We start from the raw sequence: 22,785 nt of genomic DNA on the forward strand, positions 1-22,785 counted from the left end.
TGTGTAGGCGTTTTTTGTTACCTTACTTAATATTATATATTATCCGCTTGTTCATTTAGGAAATATTGTTCAAGAAGAGAATGTGCTCATGTGATGAAGACGTTGAGAAAATAGATGGGAGCATGATTGAGAGCCTGGAGAGATGGAGTGTGTCTGAGAGAGGGGGAGAGAGAGAGAGGGAGGGTGGAGGGAGGGAGAGGCAGAGAGTTAACGGATAAATGAGAGAGCAACGCTGGCTCAGCCACAGCGTCTTACTGCCAGGCAAAGGAAGGAGTCCAGGAAGCACAGACACAGATCAGTAGGACCTAACCAGCTGTTTCCAGGAGCATCTCTTGCAGCCTGAGCCGAGCGTTGGATGTCTGCACTTGATGCATCTTCACATGGAGGCATCTGGAGTGGCTTGTGATTCAGGATTTAGTCCCTAACCTCTGGCAGTGTAGGAGCGGAGACTTCAGCAGTGGGACAATCCCGGCAGGGGTTTTTTGGATTCTAGAGCGTGTAAACAACGTTTTACTTGTAGCATCATGTTGTGTACCCGCTGTTTTTAGCATGACTGCTGTTAACAGTTTGGACTGTGTGTGAGAGCCAGCCAGGTTCTGTTTGTGTGTGGTGCGTGAATGTGTGTGTGTCAGAATGAGTGTTCCCATGTTGAAGATTGGCGCGGTGCTCAGCACCATGGCTATGGTAACTAACTGGATGTCCCAGACCCTGCCGTCGCTTGTCGGACTCAATGGAACCGTCATTTCCTCTGAGGGCACACATGAGCGGATCGTCAGTGTATGTATTCTGTATACACACACACACACACACACACACACACACACACACACACACACACTGTATGAATAGTTATTTTTCCAATGAGAAAAATCTGTTGTTTTGGTCACCAGAAGTTCATGTTTCGCTTTCTCTAAAATATGTAGGACTCAGCCAGTTTGACAGTACAGATTTTTCAGTGGACCAGCAGCTGGAGTTATCTTTAGTTCTTTCAGTGTACACTCACATGCTTCAATCAGCTGTTATGAACACATCATCCACTCTCTGTACATACAGTTTAATTGCATAAGCTCTCTAATGTGACATTCTTTTGATTCTTCTAATGTGACATTTGATTAGTGAAATTGCTGCTTTTGAATTGCATCTAATCTAATCGGAAAACGAGTCAAATTTAGGGATTAACACATTTAGGAACATTAGCCTAACATTTAGCCTACGTGCACCAGATATTTGATCTGTTCAGTGGTGCAGAGAAAAGAGCAAAGAAGAAAAAGAACCCCCAAAAAAAAGATGCTTAGAGAATCAGATTTTGAACAAACATTTGAAAATAAAAAGAGCACAGCGTGTTGACAATATGAAGAATAAATGGCACTAATAAATAAATCATATTTTCAGTTTGAGTCATAAAGAACACATGTTCAGTATCCACCCACTGCTACACACACACACACACACACACACACACACACACACACACACACACACACACACACACACACACACACAGGGAAGGCTATTAGAATGGCTCTCTCTCTGGGGTGATATTTCTCCTGGGAAAGGGTGGGACAGCCAGCGATTTGTTGCCCTAGCAACGTCCAGGCAAGCCTAGATACCTAGATGCTGGACCACTGCACATACAGGGTTGTGTGTGTGTGTGTGTGTGTGTGTGTGTGTGTGTGTGTGTGTGTGTGTGTGTGTGTGTGTGTGTGTGTGTGTGTGTGTTTGGGCTTTGCATGATTTAGCTTTCTGGCTGAAGAAGCACCTCACAGCTGCCATGTGGCTGTACTTTGCAAGTTCAGCAAAGTGCATGCCGTCTCATGCAAGTAGACGCCTACACACAAAAACAGAAACACACAAGAACTGGCTGAGAACAGATGGTACTTACTACTCAGGAAAAATCTTAAGCTGTTGTGTTACTGTAAATAAGTTTTACGAGCATGAATATATATATATATATATATATATATATACACACACACATATGCTGTATTATATACAATAAATTGTGAGCTTGATCAGTAGTTCCCTACCTTTTTTTGTCTGATGTCACCTCACAGCCGTATCAGAGGAGCTACACTCATTCATTGGCACCACCTGTCATGTTCAAAACTAGAGGTTATTAACACTATAAATTATATAAAAGTGGATATGTTTACAGTCATCTTTCATGCAATTGAACTGTCTATTAAGGTTGGTTTGGCCAAGTTTATCCATTACTTTTAACTATTTTAACGTGTTATCCATTACTGGTAGCTAACTACTTCAGGTAAATATTTTTCCATTACTCTTAGCTATTTTAACCATGTATTCATTACTTTAAGCTATTTAACCATTAATCCATACTTTAGTCGATCTATTTCAACGTTTATTTGTTTTAAGTTTACTCTCTATTGTGACCATTTATCCATTACTTTCAGTGAACTGACTTGCTTGCTAACTAGTTTTCACGCACTCTAATTCGCAATACGTAGTGTTCAGGTGTTGCAGATATGTAGTACTGTATATTAGATATCCAAATTAGTTGAACTATTTCACAATCTTGACACGTACCCCCTGGCAGAAGTACCCCCTTGGGTACAAGTACCCTTGGTTGATGACAACAGGTAGACATTTAGACTTTTATGTGTAAAATAAGCTGTTACACTTTTGAGTATTGTATGCTGTTCTACCTCTGTCTCAATCTGTTGAATTCTTACAGGGTTTTAGCTCTGTTAGCTCTCTACTCCCTCTCTCTGTATTTGCACTGATCACAATCAGCGGAGCTGCCTAAGTAGATTTTTATCATTTTTCTCTTGTGTGAAATGAGCCCTGAGGTGCCGTATGTCCTGCTCTATTTAATTACATTGAGCAGTAGGCACAAACAATGCTTATATTCTCATCCCATCCACATCCTCCTGTTTGAAACCCCCCTACTCCCACCAGCTCCATTGTAAATGGAACTTCAAGGTTAGCTCACCAAACCCAGCTGATTGATTTATCAGATGTTTCCCTCCAGGCCTCCGTCTCCCCCTCCCATACCTCCACTCGTGTCTCCATTGTCCCAGCTTCCTCCTCTGTCATTATTCTTTTTTAGGGTTTGTAGGGCAGCTTCTCAGCCGGATTACTGTGACAGACTGGTGTATGTCAGGTTGAGCTCAGCCGTGCCTTTACATTGTTCTTAAATGTTAACACTGCTGAAAGTAGGTCAAACTGAAGACCTAGTTACATCTCACCAAAAGGATGATTTCACGTGTTCCCTAATGTAATGTGTGGTGAATTGGGTCCAATGTTTAGACCTCAGGGAGCAATTGCTGTCACCTCAGCACTACCTAATGAGGTCCCAAATAACCCAAAAACATTTAAAAAAAAGAAACGCGTCATTATGTAACTTTTTTTTAGAACTAAAGCATGTGACCATGAAAACCTATTTGCACTATTCTTGCAACTGAATACTTCATTGTGAAATTCAAATACCACTGCATTTACATATGTAGAATTAAGTCAAATATTCACTCTCTTTAAGCTTGGTTTTTGGTTTCTATCAACTCTATCAACTTGTTAGCTTATTTACACATCCTCCAGATACGGAGCAACATTGGCATTCAATTGGAAATGTACCACCTGATGAATATGAGTCAAATATTCACTCTCTTTCAGCTCGGTTTTTGGTTTCTATCAACTCCTCAGGAAAATGTCTGGCTCTACCACTGCTTAATGCTCCACTATGTTCACCAGTTCTGGTTGCTCACTGTCTGTCTGCTGTTTGGTGCAGCCATATTGCTGAAAACAGCTACCAGCTGTGGCCAAAAACAATGCTATGAGAGAGGTGCGAGTCAAGTGATAATTACATTTGTCACTACAAGCGACTACTTTTACTAGTTGCTTGATCTGGTGTTTGTATAAAAATATTGATTATAGCTGCTTCAAGTTGTTTTTTTAGGTTCGTAAATCCATGTTAAAGTGTCCATTTTTTAAGTTGCCCAAATTCAGATCTTTCAAACAGATAAGCACATAAGAAGTTGAGTCCAAACTAGTTTAATGAAAGCCAGACAGAGAGGATGGAGGAATGAAGGGGTGCTGTCAATGCAAGAGTGCTCGTGAGATAGGCGTGGGATGGGAATGAGATGGCGGCATTTGAAAAGATGTCATACAAACGGTTTGCTAGATTGGATGTCTACACTTGAAAATGGGGAAATTACCTGAGCTTTCTGGAGGGCTCCTAGTAAGCTTTGTGCTGGGGAGAGAGACGTGTATGATTTATGGTGTTGTCATTTATACATATGTTCATTTGGTTTACGGTTTGTCTATTTTGTTATTATTTTGTTGTACGGTCTTGAATATTGTGATGATATTTTCTTGATTTATGTCTGGGTGGGTGGTAATGAAGAAGAGGGGATGTGGGGGGGGTATGTTCATGTTGCAAATTGTATGTTTTGTATTAAAATTTAAATTGTTAATCTTAAAAAAGTTGCCCATATTCAGTTGTCACAAGAAAACATACAGTAGCCTATGTTGATGAAATGTGCATCTCATATGTGAATGAAACGTTACCAGCGAAAGTAGAAGCAAAGTTGTGCATTAGCATGGATAGAAATCATTTTTTTGTTCAGATTTCTGGGAGCTCTGGGGAGCCAGTGACTTTCTGCCAGAGAGAACAGCAGCTCCGGCTGTGGATGCAGAGGATGGAAACTGTCCAGTTCTGCTGCTAGCTTTCCTGGACACAGGCATGTGGGAGACGTCACAGCTGATTTTAGCTGCAAACGCAAAATATCTAATTTAGACACAGCTGTCTGTGATGCACTCAGTACAATGAAGTGCAAAGAGCATGCACTCTCCTTTTTAACATTAGTGGACACTTAAATCACAGTATATTTCCATTCAGGAGCTCCTGAAATCCTGCTGAGATTTACCAGCAAGATAGAATTAGACAGAAACAGTTTTAAAGGAAAATATTTGTCCACACTTCTAAAAAAAGCCTGACCTGAATAACGTGGAGATGCTGAACAAATGTGTTAGAAAATGCACAAAAGAAACTGCTTCAGTGGTATGACTCATTGGGTCCTTTTGAAAAACACTTTTGCACAAAAAAACAGATAACACAAAATAACCCAAAAAATAAAACTTCTATGCACTCACTTTACTGTATATTGGCTGTAAAGAAGCCCAGCATGACTCACTGCCTTATTTATGTTAAAGATTCAGTTCAAGACTTGCAAAAACTAACTTTCTGTCATATTTGTTTAAACTGACCCTATGTTCCAGTAGAACTACATGAAGCAGGCTCCACCTACAGCCTGTAGTGCGATTTGCAAAAAGCATCCTGTTCAGATGCACCAATCAGGGCCGGGGGGGGGGGGGTCTAACTGCGTGTCAATCACTGCTCATGCACCCGCATTCATTCTCCCTTGTGGGGGGAGGGGCTTAGGAGACCGTTTGGGCTTTAGCAGAAAGGAGGGGAGGGACTGAGAAGTTGTCGATGTTCAATTTCTTTGGCTAAGTCCTGGATCTTCACAATCCTACCTACAGCACCTTTAAATTGTTATGTATTTTACATAGTCACCTTCATATTAAAATAAAGACATTTATAAAATGATTCCTGCACGTCTCCTATATACTGTCCACCTATACTGAGACTTTATGTGCTTTTTGAACACATACTATATGTGAGTTGTACGCAGCCTGAAGGGAAGCTGATCCTAAGGGATGTGATTCAGTGCAAAATGTCCCATAACACCCTTTGCCAGTGCTCATGGAGCTTGTAGTATTTGTTTGGAGAACGGGGGGGGGGGGGTTAGATTTCAGAAAGTGTTAACCAGTGGAAATTACAAGCTTGGCAATCATATAACACAAGGTATATTTTAAACAAGTAATGGAGCCGGTGACATATCGCTATTTTTGCTTGACAAATGACTTAAACGATGATTCGCTCATCAACATTGTTAACTATTTTTCCAGATCTATTCATTGACTTATTGTTTTAGCACTATAACAGAAAATGTTACAAGAAAATGCACAAGTGGTTACTAGCAGAATTGTAGATGCGTTTCAGTAAGGTTGTCTTATAATTTAAAACTTAAATCAGGTAGAATGTAAAACTCAGACCGAAATGCATTTACAAAAGTATTTTTTTTATTCAACAGAAATAACGTTGATATCTATTTAACACCTATTGACAATAAACACAAAACAATGACAATGAATTTCTTGACCTTCTCCTCTGTTGAATGTATGGCTGCCATGGTATTCCTGCAGTGACCCCATTAATGTGGAGCTTGTTTGTGTGCAGGGGTTGTACCCGGGCTCAGAGGAGGGCTGGCAGGTGTACAGCACGGCTTCAGATCCTGACGGCAGGTGTGTTTGCACAGTGGTCGCTCCGGCACGAAACCTCTGCAAACGAGACCCTCGGAGTCGACAACTACGCCTGCTGACTGAACAGGTGTGTGCGTGTGTTTTTGTTTGTGTTTGTCTGTTGACTTTGAGTGCATCACTGCATAGTTCAGTGGTCAGCATTGCGATGCACAACAGGACAGGGCAAAGGCAGCGTACTAGAATGAAATATTCACTGGACTGTCTCTTTGTTTTGACACTTGCAGAAACACACATGAACAGACACACACTCAGGTTTTACTGACAGATGTATCCCTGACACATCAGTAGCTGTATCCTCTAAAGACTCCCAGTCATTCATTATGCCAAAAGAGATTAAACTCAGAAGAAACACTGTCAGATTGGTGTAAAAGAAACACTGTTCTATATTGCAGGGTGTAGCTCTTGAGTATTTGTAGGCATGAATGTGTATGTGTTCATAGATATGTGTGTGTTTATGTGAGGATATGCATCTGGCTGCATAAGCATATTTCTCTCAATGTATATGTGTTTCCTGAGAGAGAAATTAAAGGGATTTGTGACTGATGAATTATTGAACACCTCAGGCCAGAAAACATTTCCCAAGGCATACACTACTGCAAGGCTCACACATCAGGATATATACATCCAGCATTCTCACCAGAGTAAAAGTGAACCACAGCACACTAAGGATAGGGGGATTATTTTCATTCACTGCTGGTGTTGCATCCTGTACTCCCCTCACACACAAAAAACGGAAGAAAAAAGATGAAGACTATCTGAAATAACTTTGCCTCCTGTTGGGAGGCTTCTGTATTTATGAATCTTAATTAGCTCAGCGTGTCTCTGGAAGTCACACCTAGATCCTGCTGGGAGTGTGAATGTGTGTGTGTATGCATGTGTGTTTATGTGTGTTTTGCTCAAATGTATCCGCTTGTCTCCAGCCTACCTAGCTGGATGTGTGGGTGGGTTTTTGTAAGTGTTTGTTTGTTTGTCTGCATATCACTTCTGGATATGTGGGTCATTTTTTTTCTTTTTTTTCTTTTTTTTTATGGATTTTGTTTTTTATGCTTGTTGTGCCATTCAATATAAAAAGAGATTTGAACTATCTGATAGCATTTCAGGGTGGTTAATGAGAAGAAGTGTAGGTGTGTGTGTTTCTTTAGAGCAGAACAGACTCTAGGTGAGAATATCCTGCGTTAAATGGATCTAACGAGAAGCTTCTTCAAAGAGAAATGTGATCTGTGTGACTTTGTATCATGTTGATGAGCCAAGGTGGTTGGAATATTGAAGTGTCGGTTCAACCCAAACAGACTGCGCATAACCCCAAAACTACATTTTCTCTCTCTTCTTTTGGTTTTATTTGTCATTTATGAGTCATCTGTCCCTGATAATTCTGCCGCCTCCCCTTTGAAATTAAGATGGAAGGAATTTTGCATGTGGTGCTCACAGCTTTACAAGATGTCATCATAATTCAGGACAATGTGTCTTGCCAGAATCAGATTACCATGACATTTTGAAGAGACATTTGTGTTCTCCAGAGGATGAACCCTAATGGCTTTGGTAATACCTTAGCTTTTCTTCTTTCCTCAATAGGTTGCCATAGATACATATTTTAACAACTATTGGATGGGTTGCTGTGAAATTTGCAACAAAGATTCATGGTCTCTTCAATTTTCACCCAGCTCCACCATCATGTCAAAAAAGTAATTTGTGGAATACTTTGGTTTATGACCAAATAGCTGCAAAACTGATGACAGTCCCATCTGCCTCAGTTGTACTTTTGGTTTAGTGCTAATTAGCAAATGTTTGAAATGCAACAGGCTAAACTAAGATGGTGAACATTGTTACCATTGGACCTGCTACATATCAGCATGTTAGCAGCTCAAAGCACTGCTGTAATGAAGTACAGCCTCACAGAGCCGCTAGGTAGGCTGTAGACTCTTACTGTAATCTTGTTGATTAAATAATTAAGTCAATATTGTCACAGTGACACACAGTAATCAAACTCACAGTGTGTCAAACAGCACTTCTTAGATGCACACACACACACACACACACACACACACACACACACACACACACACACACACACACACACACACACACACACACACACACACACACACACACACACACAGAATGTTAGAAATGATCTAAAACTGAAACGAAATATCTGAAGAAAATATAGTCTCGCTGTGATCTGTGGATTACAGTAACTAAAGAAACTGGGACAATGTTTCTGGGTAGACACAACGTTTCTAAATAGTAAGTAGCACTCATGAATTTCCATTTTCATCTCTATTATAATGGGGCGGAAGCAGAAATCTCACAGATGAATATCTCCTGGGCAGATAATACAATCTGCACGACTTGATGCCATGAGAGATACGTAAGAAAATTAGTCTTTTTGCAATTTGGGTGGAGCCACCCTTTAAATATTCCATTACATGAACAGACAGCCATATTGAACAACAACAAGTGTATGGAAACAAATAACAGGTGGCAGAAATCAAACAACAGCCAAAATCAGTCATAAGCTTTTTTTGGCGATGCAGGATACTAACAATAATCACTCATCGTGTGTGTGTGTGTGTGTGTGTGTGTGTGTGTGTGCGTGTGCGTGTGCGTGTGTGTGTGTGTGCGCGTGCGTGCGTGTCAGGTTCAGAATGTGAGTCAGTCCATGGAAGTGGTAGACCTCCGGACATCCAGAGACCTGCAGTATGTCCGAGACTCGGAGCCGCTGCTTAGAGGAGTGGATGGACGTTTACACACTTACGTCGCCAACCCCCGCACTCTGACGGCTAAGGGCCTGCAGGTAAACACACACACACACACACACACACACACACACACACACACACACACACACACACACACAGTTAGACAGCCAGACACACACACGGTAAGACACCCAGACACACACAGTGTAAGACGTCCGCTGTAGGGAACACATAACCTTTGGTGTGAAAACATTGATTTCACGCATGCCAAGCTGAAGTTTCCGGCCTGCACTCAAACATGCAAGCATCTTTCATGAAGGGGACAAAATTTGTCTTGAAGCTGTCAATTCACTGGCTTCATGTCCGCGGTGTAAAAGTGTCACACAGCTTTGTACAGAAGGTGCCAGCAAAACTGCAGCCTCACTGCACACATTAAAACCTCGAGCTGTCCAAAAAAAAAAAAAGAAGAAAGAATCTGTCTGGAATGAGTCTCACATTTTAATATTAGGCTAATGCTAACATTTACATAAGGGACTTAATGTACAACATACCGTTTTTTTCATTTTGGTGTCTGTGTTTTAAATTTGCAGGAGAGAAGATAAGATAACCTGGCTGGTTCAGTATTGTCTTTTAATGGAGGAAATCTAAATGTATTGCATCTCTTAAATTAGGAGTACTAATCTCATCAGTGTGTGTTTTCTGCCACAATGCCGCTGTGCCAACAACAAACCAGCAAGTGGAAGATTATCTCGAGCTATAGAGAATGAGGGACGAATGATTTAAACCGTTAAATCAGCTGTGACACTCCTGGTGTAATGTCTGCCATTAGCAGGTCAGGACTCCTTATGACGCTGCACTGGCACTGCAGCTTTAGTGCCTAACTTTTTGATATTAATAAACATCTGTTACATTCAAGCCATTGCCAAATGAGTTGCAACAGAGCTAATTAAGACTATCAGCTCCACACAAATCCGTCTGTATTTCATATCGCTATGTTCAGGTGATTGTGCCGTCTGGTGACTTTCCTGGACTCGAGTGAAGATAATTACCTCTTCTGAAGAGTCCATCATGTTTTTTTAATCCTCAAGAAGCAAGATAGCGAGTAAGCGTATTTCTCAAAATCTCAAACTATTCCAACTACATACCAAACGGTAAACATAACACAAATTAATAATAAAAACAAAAAAACAAAAAAACATTAACGTTATAGAATAATATATCCAATATTGAAAAGCTTGAGATGCTATATGAACCGAACAGAGGCTCCATAGGAGGTCCACAAACACACACACACACACACACACACACACACACACACACACACACACACACACACACTACCCCTTACTTCCTTTAGAGAGAGAGCATTTCCACCTCCCCATAAATCCATTCGGCCTTTCATCTTTTGCCGAGCATCTTCTTAACAACATCACAAGGCTCTGGGGTCTGTTTTTAAGTTTTTATGTGTGTGTGCGAGTGTGTGTGTGTGTGTGTGTGTGTGTGTGTGTGTGCGTGCGTACGTGCGTGTGCGTGCATGCGTGCGTGCATGCGTGCATGTGTGTGTGTGCTCGTGTGCACGCTTGTTGCTCCTTAAGGGTTTTCTCAGTCATAAGCTTTTGCCTTTGTACTCAGAGGTAGAACTGGTAAATATTTATGTGAGCAACTACAGTAATTTAATCAATAACTAAACAGTATTTTTATCCCTTTGGGGAAGGGAACAGGGTAGATGGAAAAAGGGAGGTCAAACAGAGAGATTAAGACGGAGTGATAGATGGAGGGTCTGAGAGAGATGAAGAAGGAAATAGAAGGAGAACGATGGCTTATTGCATATTACCATTTTCCCCTGTGGGAGGGAGGGATGAGAGGAATGAGCAAAGTTAAGTAAGAGGGGGAGGCAAAGGTTAGGCAGAGAGAGGGGGAGAGATAAAAGAGTGAAACAGGAGGGAAGAGATTAGAGAGAATTTAAGAAGAAGGAAGACACATGGCAGGGGAGGAATTAGCCAGGTATATATATATATATATTTATCTAACAGGCCATGACATTTTCAGAATTTTTTCAAGATTGATTTTAGGGCATATTAATGAACTTACAATTATATGCAAATAATGATGCCAGTATCAGTCAGTGAGGATGAAGTGGCCAAATTTAGGGTCAACCTAAGCAATCACAGAATGTTCACACTATTCTATTATGACATGGAAAAACTGATGCCAAAAAAGCTTCGGAAAATGTTATGAAGTGATGTCGGGAAAGTATTTAGGTCCTCATTTGAAGAAAGCAGCTGAGGGATTAGAGAAGTGTTTGACTGACTGCCAAGCCTGTTTCCTGGATGTGTTGTGTTTGTGTGCGGGGGTGTGAGATGTTCTGACGTGATGATAAGGCTTTTGTCTTCACTTTTGACACTTCTCTTAATCCTTCTCTTTTCCCCCCCATATCAAATCAAACTCCCCTCGAAACACAGCAAACAGTTTTTTTGGGGGCGGGTTGAGGGTGAAAAGTGTTGAGACTAAAATAGAGAAATAAAAGGGGTATATTAGGAAGAAAACCTTTGTCCCCCTGCTGCCACACAGAGTAATGTGTCATATACAGTCTTGTATAAAGTACTTGAAAGATAATGAACTTTATTGCTGCTTCCTTATAGCAAAGCATAATATTCAGGGTTTCCACACCTTCTTAAACATCATATGCAAAGTCTGACATCAACAAAGAGAAAAACAGAAACAGAATTTTAAGTTTTTGTTCACTCCAACGTACGAAAACATTTATTGTAAGTAACGAGTAACGAAGAAGGTGAGGGGAAATGTAGTGGAGTAAAAGTATACATTTTATTTAGGAAAAGTACTGGAGTAAAAGTGAAAGTTTTCAATAATTTAAATAACGACGTAAAGTACAGATACGTGAAAATTTTACTTAAGTACAGTAACTACTATTTGTAACACTGGTCATACATATAACGCATAAGCTAAATATTGGTCTTCCCTCAAGCTGATTGCATTAAAGTCCTGTTTTCGCTATCAACACTGGCTCAAAGATTTGCCAGAAAAATTTCAGTAATAGAAAAAGCTGTCTTTAGCTTCAGCTCAGAGGCCAAAATGCAATAAAAAGAGTCATCGCTTCATTTTTCTGCTGCTTATCTGGGTCGCAGTGCCAGCAAACTGCAGAGTAGCCCAGTGGTACTTTCCTCCAGCCTCATCTTCTATCTCCTCCTGTGGGATTGCGAGGCGTTCCCAGGCCAGATGGGATGTGTCGTCTCTCCAGCATTTTCTTGGGGCGCTTTCCATTTGGCTAACGTGGCTCCTCGCTTCCCTCCTCCATAACACCAATTAGCTTGTGAAACGTCTTTAAAAGACCACAGCTACAATAAGTCTGGTATGACAATAATGACTGTGACAGTGCGGCTGTAATGGTCTGTATGACTGTATCTTTTTTTCCTGAATGAGCCAAAATGCTCTTTAAACGGAAAAGTAGATAAAGGAGATAAAGGATTAAGAAGTTGCAAAATATTTTTTATGATTCATTTAGATTGCCGTTGGTGGCAAATGCCTCTTCATTGTAACTAACTGTGGCATTAAATCTTTTCTGATCCTGAAACCTTTTTCTGACTCAGGTTCTTTTATTCCTGTTTCCACATGTAGTTCGTCCAATCTACTGTATTTAAATGATGCAGTAACATTCATTTTAGAGTAATGCTGTTTCCACAACAGACCAAATGTTCCCTGTCAGATAAGACTTACTGAACAGATTCACATTGAAGGGGTGTTGCTTTCTGGTAAAATAAATAAATAGATGTCTGCATAAAATACACCTGTGGTTCCTGTGGAAGCCTCCTCTCTCCTCACTAGATCGATTGCCGGGTCACAGGCTGCAGGATGGAGGCGCGAGAACAGGAAGAAGCATAATTAGCTGAATGAAAAGCACCAGGTATTTATTCTGGGGTCTTTTCATCCGCAGTGAAGAAGTCGCACTCAGAGGGCGTCCTAACCATAAGTTACCTCAGCTAGCTGTGACGGAGCAGTGGCTTTACTTAGAGCTACCTCACCAAAAAAGAGAGAGAAAAATAGATCCTGTATCAGATTTACCCACAGTAGTGTGGACCCCATCTTCTCTCTAGCTTATTTCCCGTCCTGTCTTTCATGCGGCCACAGGAGTTAAAGGGCCAGATGTCTCAGCTCCGGCCCCTTCTGTCAGTGGTGGAGCAGTACAGATTGGACCTGCAGACGCTGGCCACCCTGCGACTGGAGCTCCTCAACCTGTCAATAATCCTGACAGCCATTCAGGAAGAGATAGGAGCATACGACTATGAGGAGCTTCAGCAGAGGGTTTTACTGTTGGAGACCAGGCTGCACAGCTGCATGAACAAACTCGGTACGTGGACAGTAATAACTCAGTAATGCACACAAATGTATTACTTAGGCTGCCTTCAAAATAACTCATTAGGGTTAATATAGGAAAGTCAAGTACATAAAATGTCTGGTGTTCAAGTGGTTCAAAGGGGGCACGCCACAGATTATATGAGTTTATTTTCACGAGGAGTACTCAGCCTGTAAAAATAGTTGTATGTATAATCCATTTTGTAGCTCTGGAGGGAGCTTCAGGGTTATTTTCTCAGATTGGACCTGAGCCTTGAAATTGTTAACAGAAAACCAGGGTTATGAACGAGGGCAGTGCTGTTTGTAATATGTGGACATTTACCAGGCAGGATGTTCTTGTCCTCTGCTATACCAATTTTGACCGTTCCTTTTTAAACGTGTTTCTTGAAAGTTGCCCTTTAACTGAGGCTTTCACCTCTCTCCAGTCATGTCTTTTCTACGTTAGGATTTTGTGTTAAGGAAACACATTTCTTTCACAGTTCATGCGACACAAACATATTTTATTTGAATAGACTTCATAAAATGTTGGTAAATTGAATAGAGACTGGTGGCAGGCAATGGCTGCTAATAAATGACAAACATCACTCACTCCAAACTGAGAAAATATGAACACTTATTGTTACTTCCATAATCTTCGCTATTTGCTTATTGCAAATATAAAACTCACAATTTTTTTTAAATCTTAATTTCAGTTTAAACATGTTATGTCCGTCTGTTGTTTACAGGTTGTGGTCGTCTGACTGCAGTTAGTAGCCCGATTACCGTGAGAGCCTCGGGGTCCCGCTTTGGCTCCTGGATGACTGATGCTATGATTCCCAGCTCCGACAGCAGGGTAGGTGTACTGCGTGTGTGTGTGTGTGTGTGTGTGTGTGTGTGTGTGTGTGTGTGTGTGTGTGTGTGTGTGTGTCTGTGTGTTTCACACATACACACACACACACACACACACACACACACACACACACACACACATACACACACTCTGTCCAGCGAGCACATAATAAGATAGTTGTCAAGGCTACTGCCTCCCAGTTGCCAGGTGTGATTTATATCGCCATGGTGACCCTTGCCTGTTCCCTATTAGAGCTTCTCCCTTGTGATGAGAAGGAGCTATACACAGCAGCAGTATCCCAGTTATTGCCTTCTGCTTCCCAGCTACCAGTGTGACTGTAACAGTTACGTGTTGGGGCTCCTTCCGGGTCCCAGTGTCTGTTTGCATATCTGTCCCAAGAATAGGAAGCTTTTTCTGTCTCTGTCTGTTAATGTTGTTTGCTAGGCAAATACAGTAAACATTCTTTCTGGATTTGTATTATAAATGAGCAAGTGAAACTATAAAAAGCTGTAATCTGCTGAAATCACTTTTATCTAGCTTTTCTTCAAGCTTAAAGGAACCCTGTGGCGTTCTATGGTAAACAAACCTGTTATGTTAACATTTATTATTTTCTTACCAAGATTCAGATTCAGATAACTTTATTAGTCCCAATTCAGTTTTACAGCCAACTGCACTGTGTGTTTCCTTGAAGCCAATCAAATGTGTTGGATGCATTTCCTTCCTCATCATCACCTACCAACTGGCAAAAAAAAACGTATTGTAATTGTTTTAAAATTGTATTTAATAAAATAAATATCATATATAATCGTATAAATCCATTAATGAATTTCCATCTGTATCTTATCAGTTAAAGCTATGTGAAACAGGTGCCACGCAGGCACACACGCAGGCACGCACACACACACACACACACACACACACACACACACACACACACACACGCTGTCAGTAAAGTCATTCTCATACATCCTTTGGTATCCATGACTACAATGTCTGCACAGGGTCCCAGTTTGGCATTTATGAATTCTTCATTAGCTCATCAGTGTGAGAATGTGTGTGCACACATTGTACTTTACACACTCACTCACGCACGCACACATACACGCATGCACACACACACACACACACACACACACACACACACACACACACACACACACACACACACACGCATATGCACACACCTGTCGCTGTATTTGAGAACAGCTGCTAAGGTGTGGATATCCCCTGATCTGTCAAGGAGTGTCTGCTGATAGTGTGAGAGGGACAGAGAAGATGAGAGGAACACACAGCATAGAAGAAGGAGAGAGAAAGACAGAGGAAGAAAGCGAGAGAATGGGGCCTGTTGGTGAAGAGGTTTTAAGCAGGGAGAGGAGAAAATAAAGTGAAAGGGGGTGGACAGAAGGCAAAGCAAGGCAAGGCAGCTTTATTTGTATAGCACATTTCAGCAACAGGGCAATTCAAAGTGCTTTACATAAAAACAGATTAAATTTTTTTTAAACAGATAAAATATGAGAATAAAAGTTACAGTGCAGTAAAAGAAATTAAACATTGAAGAGCAGTTAAAACAGTTAAACATATAAAAGCAGATAAAATAGGAATTTCTTTTTATATGCTTATATAGATTGTCATACAGTGTCAACAATGCAACTTCAGTAAAAGAACAGTTATTTAAAGAAAGGCAACATCAAAAAGATAGGTCTTCAGCCTTGATTTAAAATGTGTGATCCACTCTCTTGGTCTTAGTGAGGACTCGAGCAGCAGCGTTCTGAATCAGCTGCAGCTGTCTGATTGATTTTTTAGGGAGACCTGTAAAGACACCATTACAGTAGTCAAGTCTACTGAAGATAAAAGCATGGACAAGTTTTTCCAAATCCTGCTGAGACATAAGTCCTTTAACCCTTGATATATTTTTAAGGTGGTAATAGGCTGACTTTGTAATTGTCTTAATGTGGCTGTTAAAATTCAGGTCTGAGTCCATGACTACACCAAGGTTTCTGGCTAGCTTTCTGGCTTTCTGACAGAAGAAGAAACAAAGAGAGTAAGGGGGGAAGCGGGAGAAGGTTGATCAAAAGAGCAACAGTCAGAGACAGAGTGGAAAAAAAAGAGTTAAACCAGATGTGTGTTGAGCTTGTGTCCTACTTTGTGTATTTCAGCAGTTCCGCATTGTAAAGTGAGTAACCTCATAATATAACACTAAAGGGATGCCTCTTTGTCGACCTGTTTCTACCTGTTTTCGTCTATTTTGACAGTCTATGTTCTCGACCGATAACGCTCATTATCGATTAGTTCTTAATGAACTCCAGAGAACATAAATTAATACATAAGGTTCATTACTGTACTGCAGGTCATCGTAATTTGATGTAAATGTTTTTTTTTTGTCTTTGTTCTGGACCATCTTGTGTGAAAGTGACCTAATGTAAGAGAAAACAGACAACATAGCACAGACAATTATACACACTTAACTTGTTTAACATACTTAATTTAAGACTAAATATTGGCACAGAACGAGAGATTTTGGTCTCTATCTTGTACAGTATGCTTTCACTACGAAAAAAACACTTTACAGCATGTGAGTATTGTATTAGGATAAACTTGAAAATATCCAAACCCATCCTCAAGGGAAGTATGGGAGTAGGCCAAATGGGAACACACAAAAAGAAAATGGTGCAAAAATCTGTAAAACTAAGGTGTAAGTTAAAGAAACAGCACGCACCATTCGTTGTGTAATCAGTGTCTGGGGCTTGTTTATATAAAGCAAATGGTGCATTCAAATGCGAGACAATAACAGCTGCCAGAAAACAAAGGGACTCCAGTTCCTTTGAAACACAGTTTTAAAGGGAATTAAAACAGAGAAAGCTTCATCAGATGAGCTGGTGAAGCAGGGAGAAAAATAGGTTTGGAACGAGATGTATTTAGAGGAGAGATGAGAGTACTGGTGGTAGAGTGAGAGCAATCAGTCCGTTTCCTTGTCTTTACAAACCTAAAGCTAAGTCTCAGATAAAGACTGTAATCGAAGGCCCTCAGAATCACTGCAATCAGTTGCCTTTGTCGCTAATTCAATGTACATTTTAAATATTGCAACTACAAATGAACTGTAATTTAAAAGAAAAAATGGTGCTGCCATTGTAGGATAGATTGACAGGACAGCTGAAGAAATGAAAGGGGAGAGAGAGGGGGGAATGACACGCAGCAAAGGGCCGCAGGTCGGAGTTGAACACGGGCCCGCTGCGTTGAGGAGCAAACCTCTATATATGGGCGCATGCTCCACCAACTGAGCTATCCAAGGATAGATTTTCTGAAATTATCCTTTTCATCTGCTCCCTCTTTCTGCCCTCTAGTTTCCTTTGTTTGCAGAGGGAATAAAGATGATCTTATTCACCAATAATGCTCTCTTTTGCCAGTGTTCTCTGCTCTTTTCTTTCATCTAGTTCACCTCTCGTCCCTTTTGGGTAATTAATCCTCCATGCTGTCAATGCTCAATTTTTTCTCCCCTTTGTCTTCTCTCGTTCTCTGTCTGTTTGTTTCTCCAGGGATCTCTAATGGGTTTGGACGCCAGCAAGTGTTAGCTAATCATTGTTAACTCTGTATGGGCTTGAACACTGACTCGTTTTAACTCTCCTGTTAAGTCCGACCCCTTTTCAAAGTTTTCTATATCAGAAATTTGGGTTTCTTTCAACAAAATTGCCCAAAAATAACATTGGATGGTTCAATTAAATTAAAATTACAATTAAAATGTTTAAAAAAAACTGACAAAAGAGTGACAAAAGCCCCCAAAACATTGAAAAAAGCGACTAAAGGCATTGAAAGCCTTGAAAACAGCAGAATAAAGCTTTGAAAAAAGCGTGAAACAAGGCAATAACAGTGTTTAAAAAAGAGACAAAAACGGTAAAAAATGTTGAAAAAAGCATAGAACAATGGGTCAAACAAATGTGAAAAAAGTGTTGATTTTCACAAATATGGACTTTAGAGGTGTCCCCGACTCAAAATTGTCAAGTCGTTCCTAATGTTGACTGGTCGTCGAATCATGTTCATGAATCATGACATTAATAAGTGGTCTAGTGTGTGGGGGTTTGGTGATCAATGGGGCTGACGGATCACGGCTGTGCTCATGTATCTGGCGTTGGCCCAGTGGCCATTCCAGCGATCAGGGTTACAATGATATGTTCATCCACTACAATTATCAATGTTAACAAGCACATTTTCAGCTCTGTTTTCTCAGCGTTACGCTGTTATGATATTTCTAATCCAACATCAAATGTGGTTGGCTAATGATGGGCTCCATGGTTTAGGAAGTAGCGTTGCAGGTTAGGTTACTTTAATGTCCGAAACATACACTTTTGTTTGTATTTTTGGTTTACAAATAAAAGCACAACCTTCTAAACTCTTTGTATTTCGAGTAACTCTCACTACAGCCCGATGCATGTCTCTTCTGCATGTGGAGATTTCAAAAGCTTCACAGACCTGCTGTTCCTAGTTACGGTTGCTAAGCTATGATTAGACAACCGCTGTTTGGTTGATGTGTTTAGTGTACGGTCAGTTAAATGTCTATGGTTTGCTGTCACTGATTTCATTGGCTTAAGGTGTGCAGATTAAGTACCAGCCAAACCATGTCTTTATCTAATCAAGTTACTGGTGAGCGTGGCAGGTCACTAGTATGGATCTCTCTGTAGATTTAACAGGATTTAATGCTTGGTGTTTGTTCATTTTGCATCCTGCATACAGAAGCTCCAAGGTAAACCTTCTGTTTTTCTTTCTTCCTCCATCAGGTGTGGTCGATGGATGGCTACTATAAGGGCAGGCGTGTGTTGGAGTACAGAACCATGGGGGATTTCACAAAGGGGCAGAACTTTGTGCAGCATCTGTTGCCCCACCCCTGGGCAGGAACCGGCCATGTGGTTTACAACGGGTCACTCTACTACAACAAACACCAGAGCAACATCCTGGTAGGAGACTGGCTGGAAAGGAAACATGGGGGGATAAGTAACAGTTTGATGATCAGAAGAGCAGAGTGAGAGATTCACGTGTCTGTGTTTCCAGGTTCAGTACCATTTCCGCTCTCGCAGTGTGTTGCTCCTGCGCAGCCTGAGTGGAGCCGGCTACAACAACACCTTCCCCTACAGCTGGGGAGGATCCTCTGACATCGACCTCATGGCTGATGAGATGGGACTCTGGGCCGTCTACACCTCCATCCCAAATGCTGGAAACATTATGGTACGGGCTGTGTGTGTTCCTACACTCTTGCGATTAATTTAACAAAATAACAAGCAAAGAAACAGAAGTTATGTTTTCACTCTATCTGAAAAATATACATTGAATGTTAAATGACTAAAAACTAAATCTAAACCCACTGATGTATTTGTTCCAGTCAGAAGTTACTGCTGTCAGCAGGTTTGCTGCTACTTTTCAGAAGTCATAACCCCCCACGGTTTTTGAAATTCCATTAAAACTGCTGAGACAGATTGCCTCATTGAATAATGAAATTTACTGTAATGAAGAGCAAGTGTATTGCAGTTTTACCTAACATGATTTTAAAGAGCTCATATTGTGCCTTTTGGCTTTTTCCCTTTCCTTTATTGTGTTATATATATTTTTGTGCACGTTATAGGTTTACAAAGTGAAAAAGCCCAAAGTCCACCCCAAAGGGACTTACCATCTCCAACAGAAAACACCGTTCACAAACTGCTCCAAACAGCTCTGTTGTAGTCCAGCCTTTACTTCCGTGACGAATGTGCATCACTTCGTAACACGTTGTAATGCTGGCCTAGCTGCTAGCGTGGCACACCCTCATACTCTGCAACTGTCTAGCTAGTAGTCCTTACCTGGCTACTGCGCATGTGCGACTCCCAACAAAGATGGAACAGAAGTGAGATGCCTCACTCTGTAGCTAAAACAGAGAGCTCAACACACAGGGTGAAAAGAGGAGCTGCAGAAATGTGTAGTACGACAAAAAGTGTACTTTGTGTGTAAAAATGGTGTTTTTTTTATGTAAACCTATTCTGGTACAACCTCTTAATACAATTATGAACCTGAAAATTAGCATAATATGAGCACTTTAATATTCAGTATACAGCTAATTTTCTCTATTACCCTGCTTATACCTAGCGAACAAGAAAGAGGGGGGGGCGGGCTCCCTATTTGAACAAAGAGGTTGAATGCAGGATGAAATTAAATTGCGTGTTCATGTACATGTCATGTACATCACGAGTCATTCACTAGGTCTGTTTGCATTTTGTCACATTTGGCATCTAAGCTAAGTATGAAACTTGTTTATGATATTTAGACTTTTTATATTTTTATTTCCAGGCTTTCCACATTTTTTATGCGCAAATTTAAAATGTGCATAAAAACAGATGGATGGAAATGCACGTATAGCTTAGTAACTGTAACTAGGCACAGCAGATCTGTCAAGCTTTTAAAGCCTGTTTTTCACATAAACAAATGACAAAAATTATTTGTACAGTATGTAATGAAGACACTTTTTCAAATATCTTTGGCATTTCTGCACATTGGCAATAGCTTGTAACTTATAGGTTGGCATGTATGCAGATACAGATATATACAAAGTGAGCTAATATCAGCCAATATATCTGCCTGCTTCATTTAAAAATAATTATAGTTAAAGGGGAACTATACTTTACTTTATACACCCACTTACTTTATTTCTATGGTCTAAGACAGTCCAAAATATTAGTAAACATGAACAACTCTCTCAAATCCAAAAACTAAAGTGCTAAAACTCAAATTTGTGATGTCATCAAGTATATGTCTGGAACTGCTCCATAGACAATGACTTGGGGAAGATGTTATAGATAACACTGAGAGCATCCAGGGGAATGTTCAAAGTATATGGGAACATTTTCTGTTTCAGAAATGACAACACAATAGAATAAAGCTCATTTGGGTATAACAAAGAAAAAAAAAACATTCTGTGGGTCTACAAAATCATTCTCCTATTCATTGTCACTGGAGCAGCTCCAGACTGTATACTTGATGACATCACAAGTTTGAGACTTCTCTGGTTTCTGGCTTTGTCATGTTCACAAATTATAATTGAACTTTCCTAGGCTGTGGAAATAACATATTGGAATTGTTAATTTAGTGGTGTTCCACTTTAAGCACATTATGTGATTAAGTACACTTAGTTACTGTCCATCAATGGAGGCAACAAATAGCTGGATACACAAAAAGCCTCTTCTCATTCAATTCAACAAACATAGGATTACAAAAACAGAACATTTCAAAATTGTTGTGTTGCACAACAGAAGTTCACCTTTGCAATCAGTTTTTGCTGGATTTCTTTTTAAACTATAGTGAACTGTATCCCTCCCTGTACGCAGGTGAGTCGTCTGGACTCTCACTCGCTGGAAGTCCTCCGGAGCTGGGACACAGGGTTTCCTAAGCGCAGCGCAGGGGAGGCCTTCATGATCTGCGGCACCTTATATGTCACCAACTCCCACCTGGCTGGGGCCAAGGTACACTTTGCTTACCACACCAACTCCTCCACATACGAGTACACCGACATCCCCTTCCACAACCAGTACTCCCACATCAGCATGATGGACTACAACCCCAGGGAGAGAGCGCTGTACACTTGGAACAATGGACACCAGGTGCTCTACAACGTCACACTGTTTCACGTCATCAGGAGTGACGGATAGATCCACATGTAGGAAATGGTGAAAAAAAAGAAGAGGGAAATATTGTAGAGTTGGAGGCGATGGGTCTTTTAAAGACACTGCAACTTACGACACACACATACACATGCACTCACAAACATAATGGCCATTTACAGTCAGTTGGAAAATGAATACTGTCTGCATCTCTGAATCTGAATGACTTTTAGACTGCGAGAGCTCACTGAGCTAATAACTAGACACAAAACACAGCTGTTGAACACATGCATAAAGGTCACAGACGAGTCATTCATCACGGCGAAGAAGAAAATTAACTGCTCCTGCTACAGGGACGCTGATAGAAAGACGTCAGACACTTTGAGCTCATTGTTATTCTGTTGCGTGTCATTACTCTTGTGTCTCAAGAAGTTATTTTGGATGTTGAGGTTGAATTGTCCGCAAAAATAAAATACGGCTTTAAACCTCGATCTCTGGCGACCGGACCTTATGGAGATATTCTGGGTTTGTGATGTGATCGTGGATGTGTTCAGTCAGCATGGTTGTTCATTCAATAAACATTACTGTCAAACTTTGCCAAGACTTTTGTTGTATCTGTTTTGGAGCACAGAGAGTATAGAGGTGAAATCATCGAAATCTGTTTTTACCTCGTTTTTAATACAAACCTGTTTGTCTGGACAAAATGTAGGTTTGGTTCTCTTTTTTTTACGACCTTTTACACAACATTGGCTCAAACAGAGAATATAACATGTAAGAGCCAGTAACTTTTAAATCACACAAAGGGAATCAAACCTCAAAATAGGAAGGGAAAATCCACTGGGCCAACTATACAGAAGGCCTTCCAAAACAATATAAAGCTTTCCTAACTGAAACCAAACCCAAAACAGGAATCCAGGTGACCTCCAAC

At 40.6% G+C, this 22,785-nt stretch overlaps 1 protein-coding gene across 1 annotated transcript; it reads left to right on the top strand.

Moving 5' to 3' along the window:
* Positions 1-222: 222 nt before the first annotated feature.
* Positions 223-22,453, top strand: LOC144529284 (noelin-2-like). Its single transcript, XM_078268296.1, has 8 exons — positions 223-777; positions 6,263-6,412; positions 8,984-9,139; positions 13,191-13,410; positions 14,141-14,247; positions 19,014-19,190; positions 19,285-19,458; positions 21,585-22,453. The coding sequence occupies exons 1-8, from the start codon at positions 634-636 to the stop codon at positions 21,903-21,905; spliced, it is 1,449 nt and encodes a 482-aa protein (XP_078124422.1). The 5' UTR covers positions 223-633; the 3' UTR covers positions 21,906-22,453.
* Positions 22,454-22,785: the final 332 nt, after the last annotated feature.

Source organism: Sander vitreus, chromosome 2, assembly GCF_031162955.1.
Source record: "Sander vitreus isolate 19-12246 chromosome 2, sanVit1, whole genome shotgun sequence".
Taxonomy (NCBI): domain Eukaryota; kingdom Metazoa; phylum Chordata; class Actinopteri; order Perciformes; family Percidae; genus Sander; species Sander vitreus.